The sequence below is a fragment of the Oenanthe melanoleuca genome, chromosome 19 (genome assembly GCF_029582105.1).
Source record: "Oenanthe melanoleuca isolate GR-GAL-2019-014 chromosome 19, OMel1.0, whole genome shotgun sequence".
NCBI classification, from domain to species: domain Eukaryota; kingdom Metazoa; phylum Chordata; class Aves; order Passeriformes; family Muscicapidae; genus Oenanthe; species Oenanthe melanoleuca.
In genome coordinates this window covers 7058515-7073852 of record NC_079352.1, presented here as the reverse complement: position 1 = coordinate 7073852, position 15338 = coordinate 7058515, and the positions used below count along the sequence as shown (strand labels likewise).

General features: G+C 38.5%; 1 protein-coding gene across 2 annotated transcripts in view; it reads left to right on the top strand.

The window, feature by feature from the left end:
• ZZEF1 (zinc finger ZZ-type and EF-hand domain containing 1) overlaps window positions 1-15338 on the top strand; it is a 56242-nt gene that overhangs the window by 20354 nt on the left and 20550 nt on the right. For both annotated transcript variants that reach the window (XM_056506991.1, XM_056506990.1), the window contains exons 19-36: window positions 121-280; window positions 1182-1303; window positions 1388-1498; window positions 2159-2325; window positions 2894-2975; window positions 3559-3760; window positions 5459-5589; window positions 6412-6652; window positions 8069-8148; window positions 9025-9118; window positions 9692-10196; window positions 10811-10975; window positions 11601-11720; window positions 12602-12763; window positions 13411-13540; window positions 13784-13922; window positions 14123-14288; window positions 14739-15001. In XM_056506991.1, coding sequence (XP_056362966.1) covers window positions 121-280; window positions 1182-1303; window positions 1388-1498; window positions 2159-2325; window positions 2894-2975; window positions 3559-3760; window positions 5459-5589; window positions 6412-6652; window positions 8069-8148; window positions 9025-9118; window positions 9692-10196; window positions 10811-10975; window positions 11601-11720; window positions 12602-12763; window positions 13411-13540; window positions 13784-13922; window positions 14123-14288; window positions 14739-15001 — 3040 coding nt within the window. The remainder of the gene's footprint in view (window positions 1-120; window positions 281-1181; window positions 1304-1387; window positions 1499-2158; window positions 2326-2893; window positions 2976-3558; window positions 3761-5458; window positions 5590-6411; window positions 6653-8068; window positions 8149-9024; window positions 9119-9691; window positions 10197-10810; window positions 10976-11600; window positions 11721-12601; window positions 12764-13410; window positions 13541-13783; window positions 13923-14122; window positions 14289-14738; window positions 15002-15338) is intronic.

The window sequence follows — 15338 nt, the reverse complement described above, 5'->3', positions numbered from 1 at the left end:
TCATCTTTTTCTGGAGTGAGTGGGACGATGGTGTCCATCCCAGTTTACTTGGTGCATACTGTTTGTCATGCTGCAGCAGAAGAGCCTCCATTACATTCATGAATGTTCCTTATTTTTCAGTGTGAAATGATGATGCTGGATGTTGCACAACAAGAGAGTGGTGTAGTCTTGTCTTCCTTATTCTGGTCTGTTCAAGGCAGCCTCCTTTCCTGGTGCTATCTGCAGCTTAAAGGCACTGATGATTCAGCCAAGGATCTTGCAGTAGAAATACTTAAAAGCTGTAAGTGCTGGGATTGAATACAGAATTAAATATGGTGCAATATAGGACTTTAAAATATGGTTTTGCAAATTGCAGTATAATTAGGGGTCACCAAAGGTTGCCTGAGGCATACTCAGAACTGTCATAGCATTTTTAATCTTTCTAGGAAGTAATTAATAGGCATATTAAGCAACTTCAGTTTTAACTGATAATCTTATCAGTACAGCTAATCTTTCAGTTGGGAGAATCTTCAGAAAGCATTTCAGTAATGGGGGCCAAATACTGAAAAAAGCCCCAAATAACAAATAGTTACAGGCTTTCATTTGAACATTTTAATTTCTTAGCATCCCTTACTTTGGTAAACTCCTGGGTGGTGATGTGTGTTTTCTTGGATGTTTGTAATAGTCAGAAGAAAGGAACTTGGTTAAAAAGCTGGGTACATCTGTGGGGTTTTTTGTGGGGGAGGATCAGTAGTGAGGTGTTGAGTTAATTGGGCCAAATACTTAACAAGGTGTAATTTTATGTAAAATTACATTAAATCGATGTTATTTATATATAAATAAATTTGCTGTGTTCCTGTCTTACATTTAAAAATGGCCTAAGTATGTGGCTAAAAATTCCTGCCCTCACTTGTTACTTCAGCTGCATTAGCAGTGTATGGAGTCTACTGGATACATGGAGGTGGTGGAAACAATCTTGGAGTGTTTGATGAAATGACTCATCACTCATTTTTTCAGTGATATGGTTGATAAGCATGACTTGTTTCCACAACAGAAATATCAAGAAAACTTCTCTGAAGTGTTGGGTGTTGCAGCCTTGGGGCAGCAGATCCTTTCCTGCTGTGTTTGTCCTTGTGCACATCACCATGCACCTAGTGTTTGATAAAGGTAGATACTAAAGATTCTTTTTTTTTTCTCTTCAGATGTGGGCCAGTTCCTGTCAAACATCAGAACGATTTTGCAGTCACTCTTATCTCAATATAGTGGCAAAAAAATAGTAGAAAAAATCAGTAGCTCTGTCTTTGCTATGGCAACTCGTCAGCTGGTAAGTGACCTGTGGGATTTTATCCTGTTCCTGGGGACATGGCTGTGAGCCTGGCATTTTCATGACAACTGTGTTTGCTCCTAGGTCATCTTCTTGTTGGATTTTTGCACTTTAGACATTCCTCACTGTACTCTGCTACAGGGATTCAGCACTTTGATAGAACCACTGAAAAGCCTTTGTAGTGAACCTCATAAGGTAACTGAAGACACAGGCACTATTAAACATAGTGAAACAAAAGCAAAAGTGTAAGAAAGATGTAGAAAACTCGGGTGATTCTGTTGATGAGCATTGGAAAAGAACTAGAGAGCTTCTAAAAGTGTGGGATGTGTAATGAAATGTTGAGTGAAGAATGAGAAACAGATCTACTGAGATGGGCAAAGTGGTCAGAAAGTGCAACTGGAATGAGCAGCCTGGAAGGTAGATAGGTAGGAGGGAATTCTGAAGGTAAAGAGGAAAACAAATTAAAAATAGTATAGACTTAACATTTTTAGCTTCAGTGTTTGTGGTGATGCAAATAAAGTCTGTATGTCTGTAGTGTAGATGTTTAAACCTGCATTAGTCATCCAGACTTTTTGTCATGACTGGAGACTTGCAGTCACTTGTGGGTGAGACAGTCTCCTCCTGAGTCTCCTCCTGCAGGAGACTGGGTGGATTTTTCTTTAGAAGTGCTTCTTTATTATGATTACCAAGGGTGTCTTCAGAACTAATTTCAGTGTAAATCAATGCTGTAGCCTTTTAAATGCTGTTTGTATGCACATCTGGCAACTTAAAAGTATAGACACAAAAATCTCGTGTGACAATTTATTTTTTTCCTACCCTTATATCTAAGAATGCTTTTTTTTTTTTTTTGTGCAGTTGGACATGGAAAGCTGGCAGCAGGAGCAGCCTGTGGTATTGCGAACCTGGACAATGGAATCACCTCATAACTATGAAAATAATTGCCATGATGTCTCAGTCTTCCTGTGTCATGGGGCAACTTACTTTGAGGTGGAATTTGATGAAAAATGTGAAACTGAAAGGAGGTAATTTAATCTGTGTTAAATTCCAGTGTCTGTTTGCAGAGGGGCAATTCATGTTTCAAGGGGCACTCCACACATGCCATTTCAATTTCTTCGTCGTTCAGAGCAATACAGTGTGTATTTTTTAAATGACCTTGTGCTGAAAGCTACCTCTCCTGGCAAATTTACAGACATGCTGTTCATATGAATTTTGCTTCCTTTGGCCTTGATCTGTTTTCTAATAATGCTGTGACCACCACAGTTTGTGCTCGTGGTGTTTCTTTTGCCCTCTTTCTATTGGCTTGGTTTCTCTTGGTAACACATCAGGCTACTGCTTAGTTAAAGCATTTGCCAGATGTTAGATTTGGCATCTATTACCAATTTCAAAGTCCTGCAGGACACCAGATCTGTGTTTGCTGGGACTTCTGCATTGAAACAAGAAATAAATTACTTAGCAGTAACATGAATGTGTGGCTCAGAAAGAAGTGACAGGGTGCACTTAGATACAGCACTTGTGAAAATCCAAAAGCAAAACCATTCTCCCCCAAAACTTAAAAAGTAAATTTGGAATAATGAATTGCAATTTTCACAGGTATGATTACCTGGAGTTTACTGATGCCAGAGGGGCAAAAACTCGTTACGATACAAAGGTTGGCACTGAGAAATGGCCTAAGGTGAGCACCTTTAAAATTCTGAACCAAATTATTTATCTAGTCTTAGGAAGTCCTTATGATCCCTGTGAAAATCTATTATGTAAAAGGATGAGTGCTTTTGTGCATGGGTGTGTTTATTAGATTTCTTAGGTGGGGGGCAGGAGATGGGGAAGAAATTCTGAAATGCTGCTAATAAAAGGAATAAATGAGTAAAGAATCTCTCTTTGCTCTTGTTATCAAAAGAACAATAAGTTAAAGTGAAAAGAAATAATCATGTTTAACTGCCAATAATACATGGGTAAAACTTGTTCTGCCCTTGCAAGTTTTTATATCGTAAATGTGGTCCCTCCTGAGGCTCTGTCCTCAAATGGGATGCTGCTCTTCTGTTTTGTGGCTCTGACTTTTAAAGCTCAGTCATATATAAAATTGCTCATTAAGCTCTTGACTAGAAGTTTTACCTGCTTAGTGTAGATGGTGGGGGAAATTAGATCTGTTATGGCTAGAGCATAATACTGAACCCCAGAGTTGCTGAAGGGAATTCCTTACCCCGAAACATTTTCCTGTCGTGTACATTTGGCAAAATGACTGTTTTGTTGCTCTGTAGAAAGTGACCTTTAAGGCTGGCCCACGGCTGCAGTTTCTCTTTCACTCTGACAGCAGCAATAATGAGTGGGGATACAAGTTCTCCGTCACTGCTTACGGCCTCCCAGACGTGGCCGTGTCTTGGGGCTTGGATTTACAGCTGCTTGTCTGCCGGCTGATGGGGCGCTTGGCTTCCCGCAGCATGGCCCTCAGATCCCCCAGAGGTGAGTGCTGCACAGAGCAGGAGCAGGGGCTGCATCCTGGGCATCCCCTGAGAAAAGGATACAAGTAGAAAATGAAGTTCATAAAAATAGTGAAAATTTTGTATTGTGCACGGGAGGCGCTAAGAAGAGTTAGGATTTTAGTTAACAGATAGATGTGCTGGTATGAATTAAAGCAGATGGATATTGCTGGAAATAATTAAGAGTTAGTTAAAAGAAGTCAGATTTATCTCAGATTTAAATAGCTAATTGCTTGTTATTTTTATGTTTGCTCAGAGTGGTTTGCAATTAGAAAAGGAGAAACTGGTAAATAGATCTAGAAACACGAACAATTGTGAATCTTTTACATCTCTAAACCAATTCAAAAGTCACGAAGGGAGGAAATTGGAGTTCTCCCAGAAATCATTTGTATTGTCACCTATGGGAAGGGTTGAAAGTTCAGGGTGAGGAAGACTCACCTTACTTCCTCTTTTCATGACCCCTCCCTGTAAAAACTCCACAGACTCGATTGAGAAAAGCAAACCACACATGCTCAATAGTCATTAATTACCATAGAAAGTGGGGAATGGGAGGTGCTGGTGTTATGAATATGTAAATATTCAAAATTTTGTAAATAAATAGACTCTGTAATCACTTGTGATTTTGCAGTATTTTTTAGGGGATTACCCCATGCAGCTGCCCAGCACTGAATTAAATATTCACTTTCTAACTTTAAATTTTTAGAGTGTCTTTTGTCCCTCACAGTTGGGTATCAGTATTAGATCAATACCCATATTTTTGTGAATCACATGAACCTGGAAGACTTGCTGTGTTGCAAGTCCATGCACTCATGGAAGTAATCCTACTAAGCTATATTACACTTATGAACTAGTATGTTCTTTTTTTTTCCCCATTTAAAATTGTTCCCTGGTGCTGTCATCCATCCCACATTGGGAGTGTGAATATGGAGCCAACAAATTGAAAAATGACAGGGCTTAGGACACAAATGATTCTAAGTTTCACATAAGCATTTGGTATTGAATGAAATTTGAAGTCACAAATTAAGATTGGTTAATTTCAATTGTTAAGTACACTTAGGATTTGGGCCTTGAAGATAAGTAAAATAAATTTTAAAAAATAAATTTCAAAAAAATGTTTATTGTTAAATTTAAAAATAAGAACAATTCTCTCTAGCTTCCTAAATGTGAATCCATCCACCACTTACAAGAAATTAAATAAGGCTAAAGAGTTCCTGCTCTAATCAGGTGGTCCATAGTTACCTTGGAAAATTTGACAGTTATTTACTTGTGAATTCCAGGAACTAATTGAAGTGTTTGAGAATATTTTCTCCCTTTCTTAATATGAGCATGCTTTTATTAACAAGTTAGGTGTTTAGTAGGAAAGATAGCTTTTAAACTCTTCTAAATCAGAAAATTGCTGTAGTTATGTGAAAATGTTTAATTAAAAATCTTTCCATATTGTAACATTGTCACTATAAGATAAGTTATTGATGCTGCCATTAATGATAGGGTACATCAGTTTTCTCTATCATGTTAGAAAAATAGAGAACATTGTTAAGTTACTTGTTCAGTCTATTTGCATTAACTTTTTTTGTATCAGTTTTTTTCCCTACTGAATGTTGAACATTAATTATTTTCATTAATCTGTAAAAATGAAGAAAATTATTTAGTAACTGAAGGGTCTGTTCTGAATTTCTTGCAGAATTAGGTAATGAAGCAGACTTGCCTCCTTTGAAAGTAACATCAGTTATTAATTCTCCTCTGTGGAAACCTGTCTTCAGGCATAAGATGTGTCCTGAGGCACTCCCAGGAGCCAGGCAAAGCAAAAACGAGGTACTTACCCTGCTTGTGTTCCCCTGGCATGAAACCCACGTGTGTCACACAGCTTCATTGGCTTTATGGAGCTGGAATGCCCTTCAGCACATGCTGCTGTGCTAAACTTGGCTTTTGTGCTGCTGGATTCAATATCAAGGAGGAAAGAAGCTGTTGTTCTGTGCCCTTTATTAATTTCCCTTTTCATGGAATCATGAAATGGTTTGGAGAGACCTTCAGAGATCATCTGATTCACTCCCCACCTTGTGCAGGGATCTTTTATTGTTCAGTGTGCTGAGCTGTGGTGGATAAAGTGCAAGTTGCAGCTCATTGCTCTGTTTTCTCAACCAGTGCTGAAGTTGCTCTGTTTTCTCAGCCAGTGCTGATGTTGCTCTGTTTTCTCAGCCAGTGCTGATGTTGCTCTGTTTTCTCAGCCAGTGCTGAAGGTGCTCTGTTTTCTCAGCCAGTGCTGAAGGTGCTGTGTTTTCTCAACCAGTCTGAAGTTGCTCTGTTTTCTCAACCAGTGCTGAAGGTACTGTGTTTTCTCAGCCAGTGCTGAAGTTGCTCTGTTTTCTCAACCAGTGCTGAAGTTGCTCTGTTTTCTCAACCAGTGCTGAAGTTGCTCTGTTTTCTCAGCCAGTGCTGAAGATGCTGTGTTTTCTCAACCAGTCTGAAGTTGCTCTGTTTTCTCAGCCAGTCTGAAGGTGCTCTGTTTTCTCAGCCAGTGCTGAAGGTGCTGTGTTTTCTCAGCCAGTCTGAAGATGCTCTGTTTTCTCAGCCAGTCTGAAGGTGCTGTGTTTTCTCAGCCAGTCTCAAGCTGCTGTGTTGTTCACCCTCTTGCAGGCTCGGAGCTCTCCCCACGATGTCTGCCGTAACTTTCTTATCGACTTTGCCAAATCAGATCCTGCCCAGGACTTCAGTGGGCAAAAATCTGAACTTTTCAGAGGACTTATACAGGCATGTAAAAAACAGACCCCAAAGACAGATATAGTTGCTGGTTCTACTGTTGATCAAGCTGTGAACTCAACATTTGCTGCTTTGGTGTATCTCACTCCAGATTTATTTGAGAAGCTTCAAAAATATGGTAACTCTAATATTATTAGATTATCTTAATAATGAAGACTTACAGTTTGTAAAAGGTTCTCTTACAGCTGAGTTTATAATATTTAAAAAGCAGTTTAGTGGGGCAATTTAAAGAAGATATTCTGTAGAAAATCATTTAGGCAGACTAGATAAGCTTTCTCTCTAGAGTGATTATTTTTTATTAACTATAATTGCCTTTAGAGCACTGGCAAAATATTAATAACCATCAGAAGCTACTAATTCTGTAAAGCTATACCTAAAGAGGGTAGTGATGTCCTCTGGAGCTTTAATTCAGAACAATGTGGCTCCAGTCAGAGGTTCTTGGATCATTTTCTACATCAACCCTGCCATCCTCAGAATATATATTTAATTTTCTTTTTTCTCAAGAGAAAATAATGTTTTGCTTTTAACTTACTGGTCCTTGTATTACAATTTATGTATTTTTCAGCAGATAAAATGAACAAGTTTTTGACTTACAGCATCCTTTTATTAAGTTTATTGATATGTTTGAAGTATTGGATAACAAGATGTTACTTGGTTTTGAAGGATTTCATTTTAGATTTTTACTTTTTGTCATAATTTTGACACTAAACATTTTACATTTTCATGGAATGATTGAGCTATTTTTTGAGCTGTGAAGTTATGAGTAAAAATGACTGACACAAAGACTGACTTGATGACTAATGTGGTTACTGCCTTTAGTCATTTTGTCTATGTCTGACAATTGAGCTAATTTTCTGAGTGACACTGTAAACTGGACAAGTATTAATGAGTGTTTAAGAAATCCATCCCACTGTTCTGTCAGTATCTTCATCTGCTGGTCATGCTGGGGCAGACTAATTTCTGGACCCCTGTTCACCTGTACTATGGGAAGTTTGGAGAAAGGATGCTGAAAAGAATACAGGAAAAAATTAGAAAGGGAGAATGGAAGACTGAATAAGAATATATTTTTCTCCATAGTCATTGTCAGGGCAGTTTGAATGGAAACTGATTTGTCAGGTTTTTAATTTTTGCAAACTGGTCTTGAAAGTCCCTTCTAGAAATTAATAGTGTGAAACAGTAGAGAAAACAAATAGAGCTTTAAGTTACTACTAATCATTTGTTGATTTTTCTGATAAGTTTGCATCAGTGCTATTGCATGCATAGGAAGGATTTTATTTTCCATGGCTTCAGGCATCAATTCTGGGAAGAGATGAGAAAGATACTGGTAAATTAACTTTGTGAATAAAATCAGTCAAGGTGCAGTTCATGTATTTAGGATGTATGAAAGTTGGCAAGTTTATTCTATTTCCTTACAGGTATAATTCCAAGTATTGACTAAGAGATGAAGGGAAGGCTGTAGCATAATTTTAGTTAAGTAGTTGTATAAAAATTGAGCTGTAAATAAAAAGGACTCTCTTCTTTCTCTCATTTCCAGTCAACAGTGGAGGCAAGGTGCCTTTGAGTGATGAATTTGCACAAGTATATTCCCTGGCTGATTCCATTAGAATATGGATGGTAAGAACACTCAAAGGGATCTCTATTGATGTCTAAATATTAAGTAAAGTAATTGACTTTAGTACCTTACAATGTAAAGGAGCAGGGTGGAACAGTTTTTTCTTCAGTTGTTCTACGTCAACTATTTTCACTTAGAAAGAAAATATGTTTGAAACTTTGGACTTAAATGTTTAAGTGCATCCTTACACTTCTCTCCTTCCCTCAGCCCCAGATGTGTCATCATGGGTAGTCAGGACTGAATTTGACTGCAAATCAATTAAATTTTGTTATATTTTAGCAAGAACATGTGTTGTACATTAGAAAGATTCTTACATTGCAGTTGGAGTTCTTTTGAGGTATATCAGAAAGAAGTGTGTCTTAAATATCATTCCATTGTCTTGTGACTTTCTCCCTCCTTTTTTCTGCCTAAGAATTCCTGGCAGGTTGAGTTAGAGTGGGTGCAGATGCATGTCAAAATGAGTAACTGCCTTTGCCCATTGCATGACAGGTGATGGTTGCATCTGACAGAGCTTGCTAGTGAGGTGACACATTTTTGGAGTACTTTATCTCCCAATTAAATGTATATATTTTCCTGAGTGCTGAGGGTAAATGAGAAGCCTTCTTTTCCTTGGAGGACTGATGCACATCAAATCACAGGACAGGGAATGGTCTCAGCCTACAAAGCTTGAGCAGCTCAGGGTGAGGCTGTTACTGCTCTGACAGTTCAGGTGCTGCTCTTTTAGGCTCCTGGGTGCTTTGCTCTGCAATTGGGAATAGTAACTACTGTCATCTATTCCTGAGATGAAATTCCTTTCAATCATTACAGTCTTCAGCCTGCCTTGCTGTGTAGGTACACAGAGAGAATTGTATTTTAACTATATTATGGTCTGTCTACAGTTGGAAATGAAGCAGAAATCCCTGATGGGGAGGGGAAATGATGCTGAGGAGAAGCAGAACACAGAAGCAAGTGAGGTGAACCCAGAAATTCTCGGTGAGTGTTGCCTTGTATGTTTGAGCATTCCAGATACCTTAGGAAAACATTGCCTTGTAAACCTGGAGACATTATTTTTGCTGTGGGAGGTAAGTTAGCAACTGGGGTTACTTTTTAATACCTCAAGAGAGAACCTAATGTACATTGGATTAAGTATATGGGATTGTGTTCTGCTATTCTTTGCTTTTCTTACTGAAAACAGTAAGAAGATTCTGCAGGGAGTGAGTGACCTTTCACTTGGGGTCACCTGGTTCTGAACTTATGTTCATCTGTTTTTTGTAGATATTTCTTGCCATATTTAACTGATGTTAGAACTGCAGCTGATTGTTATTAGAACAAAATGTGTTCTCACTGACTACTCTGTACTTCATATGGTTCAGTGTGATTATTCAGATTTAGCATTTGGAAATCTGAGTTTAAGAACCAGTAGCATGGTTCTTAACAGGAAAAACAGTATTTTCTACCTGTCTCAATTGAGAAGAAATAAGATAAATCACTTTCTTCCTTAGAATAAGACAGCAAATTTGTTGTTCTATTCTCTTGATTTTAACTCTTCCAATTTTTATGCTGCAGCAAAACTCTGTGTGCAGAAGAGCCTTTTGTTACTGAATTTTTTGCCTGTAAGAGCAAAGACAAAAGAGAATTTGGAAGCCCAAGACATGGATGATCCCCAGCAGTATGTGAGTGATAAATGCCAAAGACAAGGATCAGCTGTGGACATGGACTTCCAGGCAGCACAGCCAGCATCATCCACTGCAGGAATTCACCCTATTTCAAAAGAAGGGGCTCAAACATCACAGTCTGATCTGAAAGTTAAACAAATTCCAGGCCTTCACCAAGCAGAAGCTGCATCTGCACTTCACAGTAAGCCTGTTGAAAATACAGGTTCACAGCAGGAAGATGTGTCATCACCTCCTTCCACTCCTACACGGAAGTCTCAGCTGGGCCGTGGAAGGCTGAGGCTGCTGTCCTTCAGGTCAATGGAGGAGCCAAGAGCTGTGCCTACTGTGAAGGAAAAATACCCTATTTTGAAAAACATATTAGACTTCATTAAGGATCAATCACTTTCACATGAGAGGTAAGAAAATTGAAGATGTTGTCAGTTATACAGAAGCTTTTCTTCACACTTTTTCAGGTGGAATAAACTATTTCAGCAGCAAGATCATATAGCAGAGTATTTTGTATGCAAACAGTTGTCAGACTTATGTATCAAACTTAGTTACTCATAAAGATGTAGGGACTCAGAGTACTATTTCATTTCATTTATAACAGAATGTAAAAAACAGTCACTTGGAAATTTATTGTCTTGCTTCCTCAGATGTGTTTGCAGAAGTGTTTTGCTTTTTATCTACAATAGCAAAGACATGGTATATCACTATTACCAATCCTTGGTACCAAACAGAGACTAGTTACATCTCTCATTAAATCATCTGGTATTCTGAAGATGTAAATCAAAAGAGAGATTTCCAATTCTCAGTTTGTCTTGGCCTCTAGAACATGGAGTGGTGCAGAAAGAGCTGAATTCTGTTGGAAGCTTTATCACTCACTCCAACTAATACCCTGAAATACAGCTGGAAATTCAAATAGAAAGCAATTGTATAACTAGTAAAGCACTTCTTGAATTGTTTGTTTATTTGTATTGTTTTGAGCATGGTGTTTTGAAGTTTTCACTGATTTTCTTTTTGCTTTCAGTGTTTTAAAGGTTCTTGCTTTGAGAAAATCCCAAGGGCAGAGTATTATGGAAGTGCTCAAGACCATCCGCCAGTGCCTGGACTCGCTTGGGCAGCCACACTGCTTCCACCCACCCTGTGTACTTTTTCTCCTAGAACTTCTAGCCTGTCAGAAAGACTTTACAAAGTAAGTAATTATTTAGGCAAATCTCACCCATATGATTTACTGTCTTAGTTCTCATGTTCCTCCAAGCATGTATTGACAGGAGTAGGAATTTCTGCTTTTTTCAGGACTTGAGGTTTAGTTTTCAGGCTAGTAGGCATATCTTGTGTACTTCATTAAAAAACCCACAAAAATTAATAATTATTTTCAAGTGGGACTTGGTTGCACAGCTGTTCATGCCATGAACATGTTTAGGTCTGATTTCTATATTGTGTCTGGTCAGTGCTGTCAGAACTCTGTCACTTGGCTTCTTACTTGGAGCTTTCTGTGGTCATCTTGCAATACACTGATTTCCTTTAAGGTCTTGATTAAATTTTTGTAAAGCAACTTTTTAATTTAAAGGAATGTACTCTTATTAGTGCTATGAGAATATTCTCTTTGCCTGTTCAGTTTCTTCACTTCTGATTCTTGGTACAGGATTCTTTCATTTTCATTTGAAACTTCTAGACTTCATTTTTAAATAAAACTAACATCCTTCCCACTTGTGGAGAGGGGTTAAAAAGGGTCTTTTTGTAAAATTTGCACAAATCATGCTACCTAAAATATCACAGTGAATTCTAGGCTGCTAAACTGACTCTTTAATTTGCAGCTACTTTGGAAACTTGGAAGGCTGTGGTGCTGAGCTACACAAAGAGATTCGAGAGTCCTACTATCAGCTTGTTTTGTTCCTGGTCAATGCTGTGAAGGGATTTAGTACAATTAATGACAGGTACAGTACATTTCTTTATTTATTTATGTGATTTTTTTTTTTCCCACACCTACTCCCTTGTAATTTGTTATTTGTAATTTAATATCTTAATTAATTTTATGTATACTTTCCATTATTTACAGAACTAAATGAGAAGCCTTGATCTTGTGATCAAAAATGCCAAGTTAGCTTTCTTTTACTAGAGGAATAAAGGAAGGCACAAAAACTTATCAGTGTTAAAAACTTGACTTTACTGCATTTTGTTGTTACAGTTCTGCAGTATGTCTCTGAAGCTTAGTAGTAGAATAGTAGAAATAGCAAATTTATTGTGGAATACTTGGGCAATTGGGCAAAAGGGTAATGCCACAAGAAACAGCAACTCTGCAGCCATGCTTAGATGTTAAAACCCATGTTTTGGCAACATTCTGGTTAAAATTTGGAGGATTTATAGCCAGGTGTCCTAGAGAAATGAGAATTTTATGGCTATAATGTCATTCTCTCTGACAATAACTTTCAAGTCCTTTGTTCAGTTTCAAGTGAAAATGTCAAAAAGGTTTCAAACAGAATAAATTCCTGCAAATACCAAGAAAATGCTGTACTGTAGAGAGGAGACAAACCCTCTTGCTAATGCTCAGAGAACAGCATTAGCTTGATCTTAACTGAATCCAGAAGGAAAACTGTCTTTATTTTGAATTCCATAGTCTGTACTTGCTAAATTGTGTAAGTTGAATACTTTGGTAAACCTGAGTACCTGCCACAGAGTTACTTTAATGTAAAGCCTGAAAATCAATGTGCAGGGATTTTTCTACCCTTCCTCCCCAAGCACAATTTCATCTCTATGTCTGTGAACTTTAGATCAGCTTCAGAGCTGTCATGTTTTAATGTCTTTTGTTTTTATTTAGGTCACTTCTTCCTGCCTTGTCCTGTGTGCAGACTGCTCTCCTCCACCTCTTGGATATGAGCTGGGAGCCCAGTGATCTTTCCTTCTTTGTGGAGATCCAGCTGCCACATCTCCTCATGACAACCTCACAGGAGAACATCAGCACCCATGACAGTGTCATTTGGTGAGTCAGGAAAGGGTGCAGCTTTCACATGCTACTAAATACTGGTTCCATTTTATCCAGAAAGATTCCTGAGCTTTGTGCTGGAACAAGCAGTAAAGGGTACTCTTAACAAGTATGGCATAATTCTGCTCAGTATCCAAGGGCTTAACTGGAGTATTTCAATTTTTTTTGCTGGTACAAAAACTATTGGAATTTATGTTTAACCATATTATTACTGGAACACTTTGCTTGTTTTGCAGTGTAGCAGGAGGTATACAATACTGTTTCTTGCCTTGATGAATGTCAAATATTTTTAACACTTTCATATGACAATTTTATAGTATTGTACTTGCACATGAGCAAATGTGAAGGCCAAAAAAATCTTAAAACATCTGGTCTGTTTTGATCTGCCAGCATTCCAAAAGCTGTTTTATAAGAGTAAATTTTCCTGATTTTTGCATTATGGTCCTCATATGTATTTAAGAATATGTCACAGAAGCAAGAAGCAGGTGTCTGTATGGTCATTTATTAACTGAGTGAATGGGATTTCTAACAATTCTGTTTTTATTAGCATGTTATAGCACTTTGTTCTTTGTTAAAAAGTAAAGCTTTATTAAAGGGAAGCCTGATAGTATTCAAACCTAATTTTAAGTTTGCTTTTCTTGTAGTCAGTGGAGTGAAGAAGATGAAATTGCAGACTACAAGCAGAACTGTGAATGGATGGATGAATGTCAGGATGTAACGTTTGAGACCTGGTATGAAAAGATAGCTCAAGCTGACCCGGAGAAGCAGAGAAAGGTGACCTCATGTTTTGTATATTTATCTGCAGAAGGGGCAAATCAGAGACCTTTAAAAGCCTAAAGGGGAGAAAGGAGTCTGTTTTTTAATTTATATTAGTCAGATCTCTGTAGATGAAAGAGTCTAAAATGATTAAAAGATCCCCATTCCTTTTTAGCAGGGGAAATGCTCTGTTTCCTGTCTGAAGCTTTCTCAAAGTCAGAAATTAACACTCCAGTAACCTGTGTTGATGTGTTGCTGCAGATGCACATGTTTGTGGCTCGTTACTGTGACCTGTTGAACGTGGACATATCCTGTGATGGCTGTGATGAGATTGCGCCCTGGCACCGCTACCGCTGCCTGCAGTGCAACGACATGGATCTGTGCAAAACTTGTTTCCTTGGTAAGAGCCATTCAGTAACCCCCAAACCCTGCATTTGAAACCAAAACAGTATCTTGTAAATTATACACAAAATGAAGTCAAACACTTTTCTCCTGGGTTCTTTGGAAATGTTTAACTGTTCTTTCCCTAGTATGAATGTGAACTTGAAATTAGGAAAGGTCCTTGGTCAAAAAGATCTACAGGGAAATCTTTCTTTACAGGTGGAGTTAAACCTGAAGGACATGAGGATGACCATGAAATGGTGAACATGGAATATGCCTGTGATCACTGCCAAGGAGTTATCATAGGTCGGAGAATGAACTGCAATGTTTGTGATGACTTTGACCTTTGCTATGGATGCTATCATGCAAAGAAATACTCTGACAGGTATTAAAAATGGGATTTGCTTTTCCCCATGTGACAGAAAGACAATATTTAGTAGCTAAATACAATCAGTCATTCTCATGGTGCTTCCTATAAAGCTGTGTCTGACATCAGAACATCTCCTTGGTCTCCTTTGGGGAAACAAAGATAGGATCAGTTTGACAAAAATGTTGGAAACCTTCCTCGATTTCTGAAGTCACTTGGTAGCAGTTGTTTTCTGGATGTGGCTAGAAAAGCTGCAGAAGGAGTTACCAGTCCTGTATGACAGGATAGAAGAGACAATCGCTTCTGCGGAAAACAATTGTCAGTGCTTGACGCCAGAGGTCACAAAAACCAGGTCCACAGTTTGAACCTGTGGAATGTGTTGGGTTCTAAGTGGTTTCTTGTGAAGGTATTTTGTGTTGACTGACTGTGTGGGTTAGTAAAACCCCCCTGCTGTCCCTTTCCTTGCAGCCACCTGCCCACGCACAGCATCACCGTGTATCCCATGGTGACCATCCGCATCAGTGACCGGCAGCGCCTCATCCAGCCCTACGTCCACAACTACTCCTGGCTGCTCTTTGCTGCCTTGACTCTCTACAGTGCAGATCTGGCAAGTGGGGAGGAAGTAGATGGAGAGAAACTGGATCCTCAGGTCCTCAGTAATGCCAGAGTTCTGCAGCATCAGTGCATTCAGCTCATTGGGGACTGCCTGATGAAAGCACAGCATGGAAAAGGTGAGTCAGCCCCTCCTGCTCTGAACAATGCTTTCTACAAGTGTCAGAAATGTCTGTGGTTACAAGTTTCCAAAGGAAAGGGGAAGCTACTGTGTACTTCACTGAGAATAACTGTTTATGTAGAAAGCAAATGTAGAACAAGTGTCCTTCAGGGTCATTGGAACATGGAAAATAGAGTGCTTGAGAAAACTAATTTTATGCTTACATAAACATTGGAGACAACTTGGCAAGTCTCTGGTTGTTTTTTTTTCCATCTTAGCTGTTGTAAAGGGATCAGTCAATACAGCTTCATGTTCTTTTGGTAATGTATCACTGACAGCTGAAGGACGGCAAATAA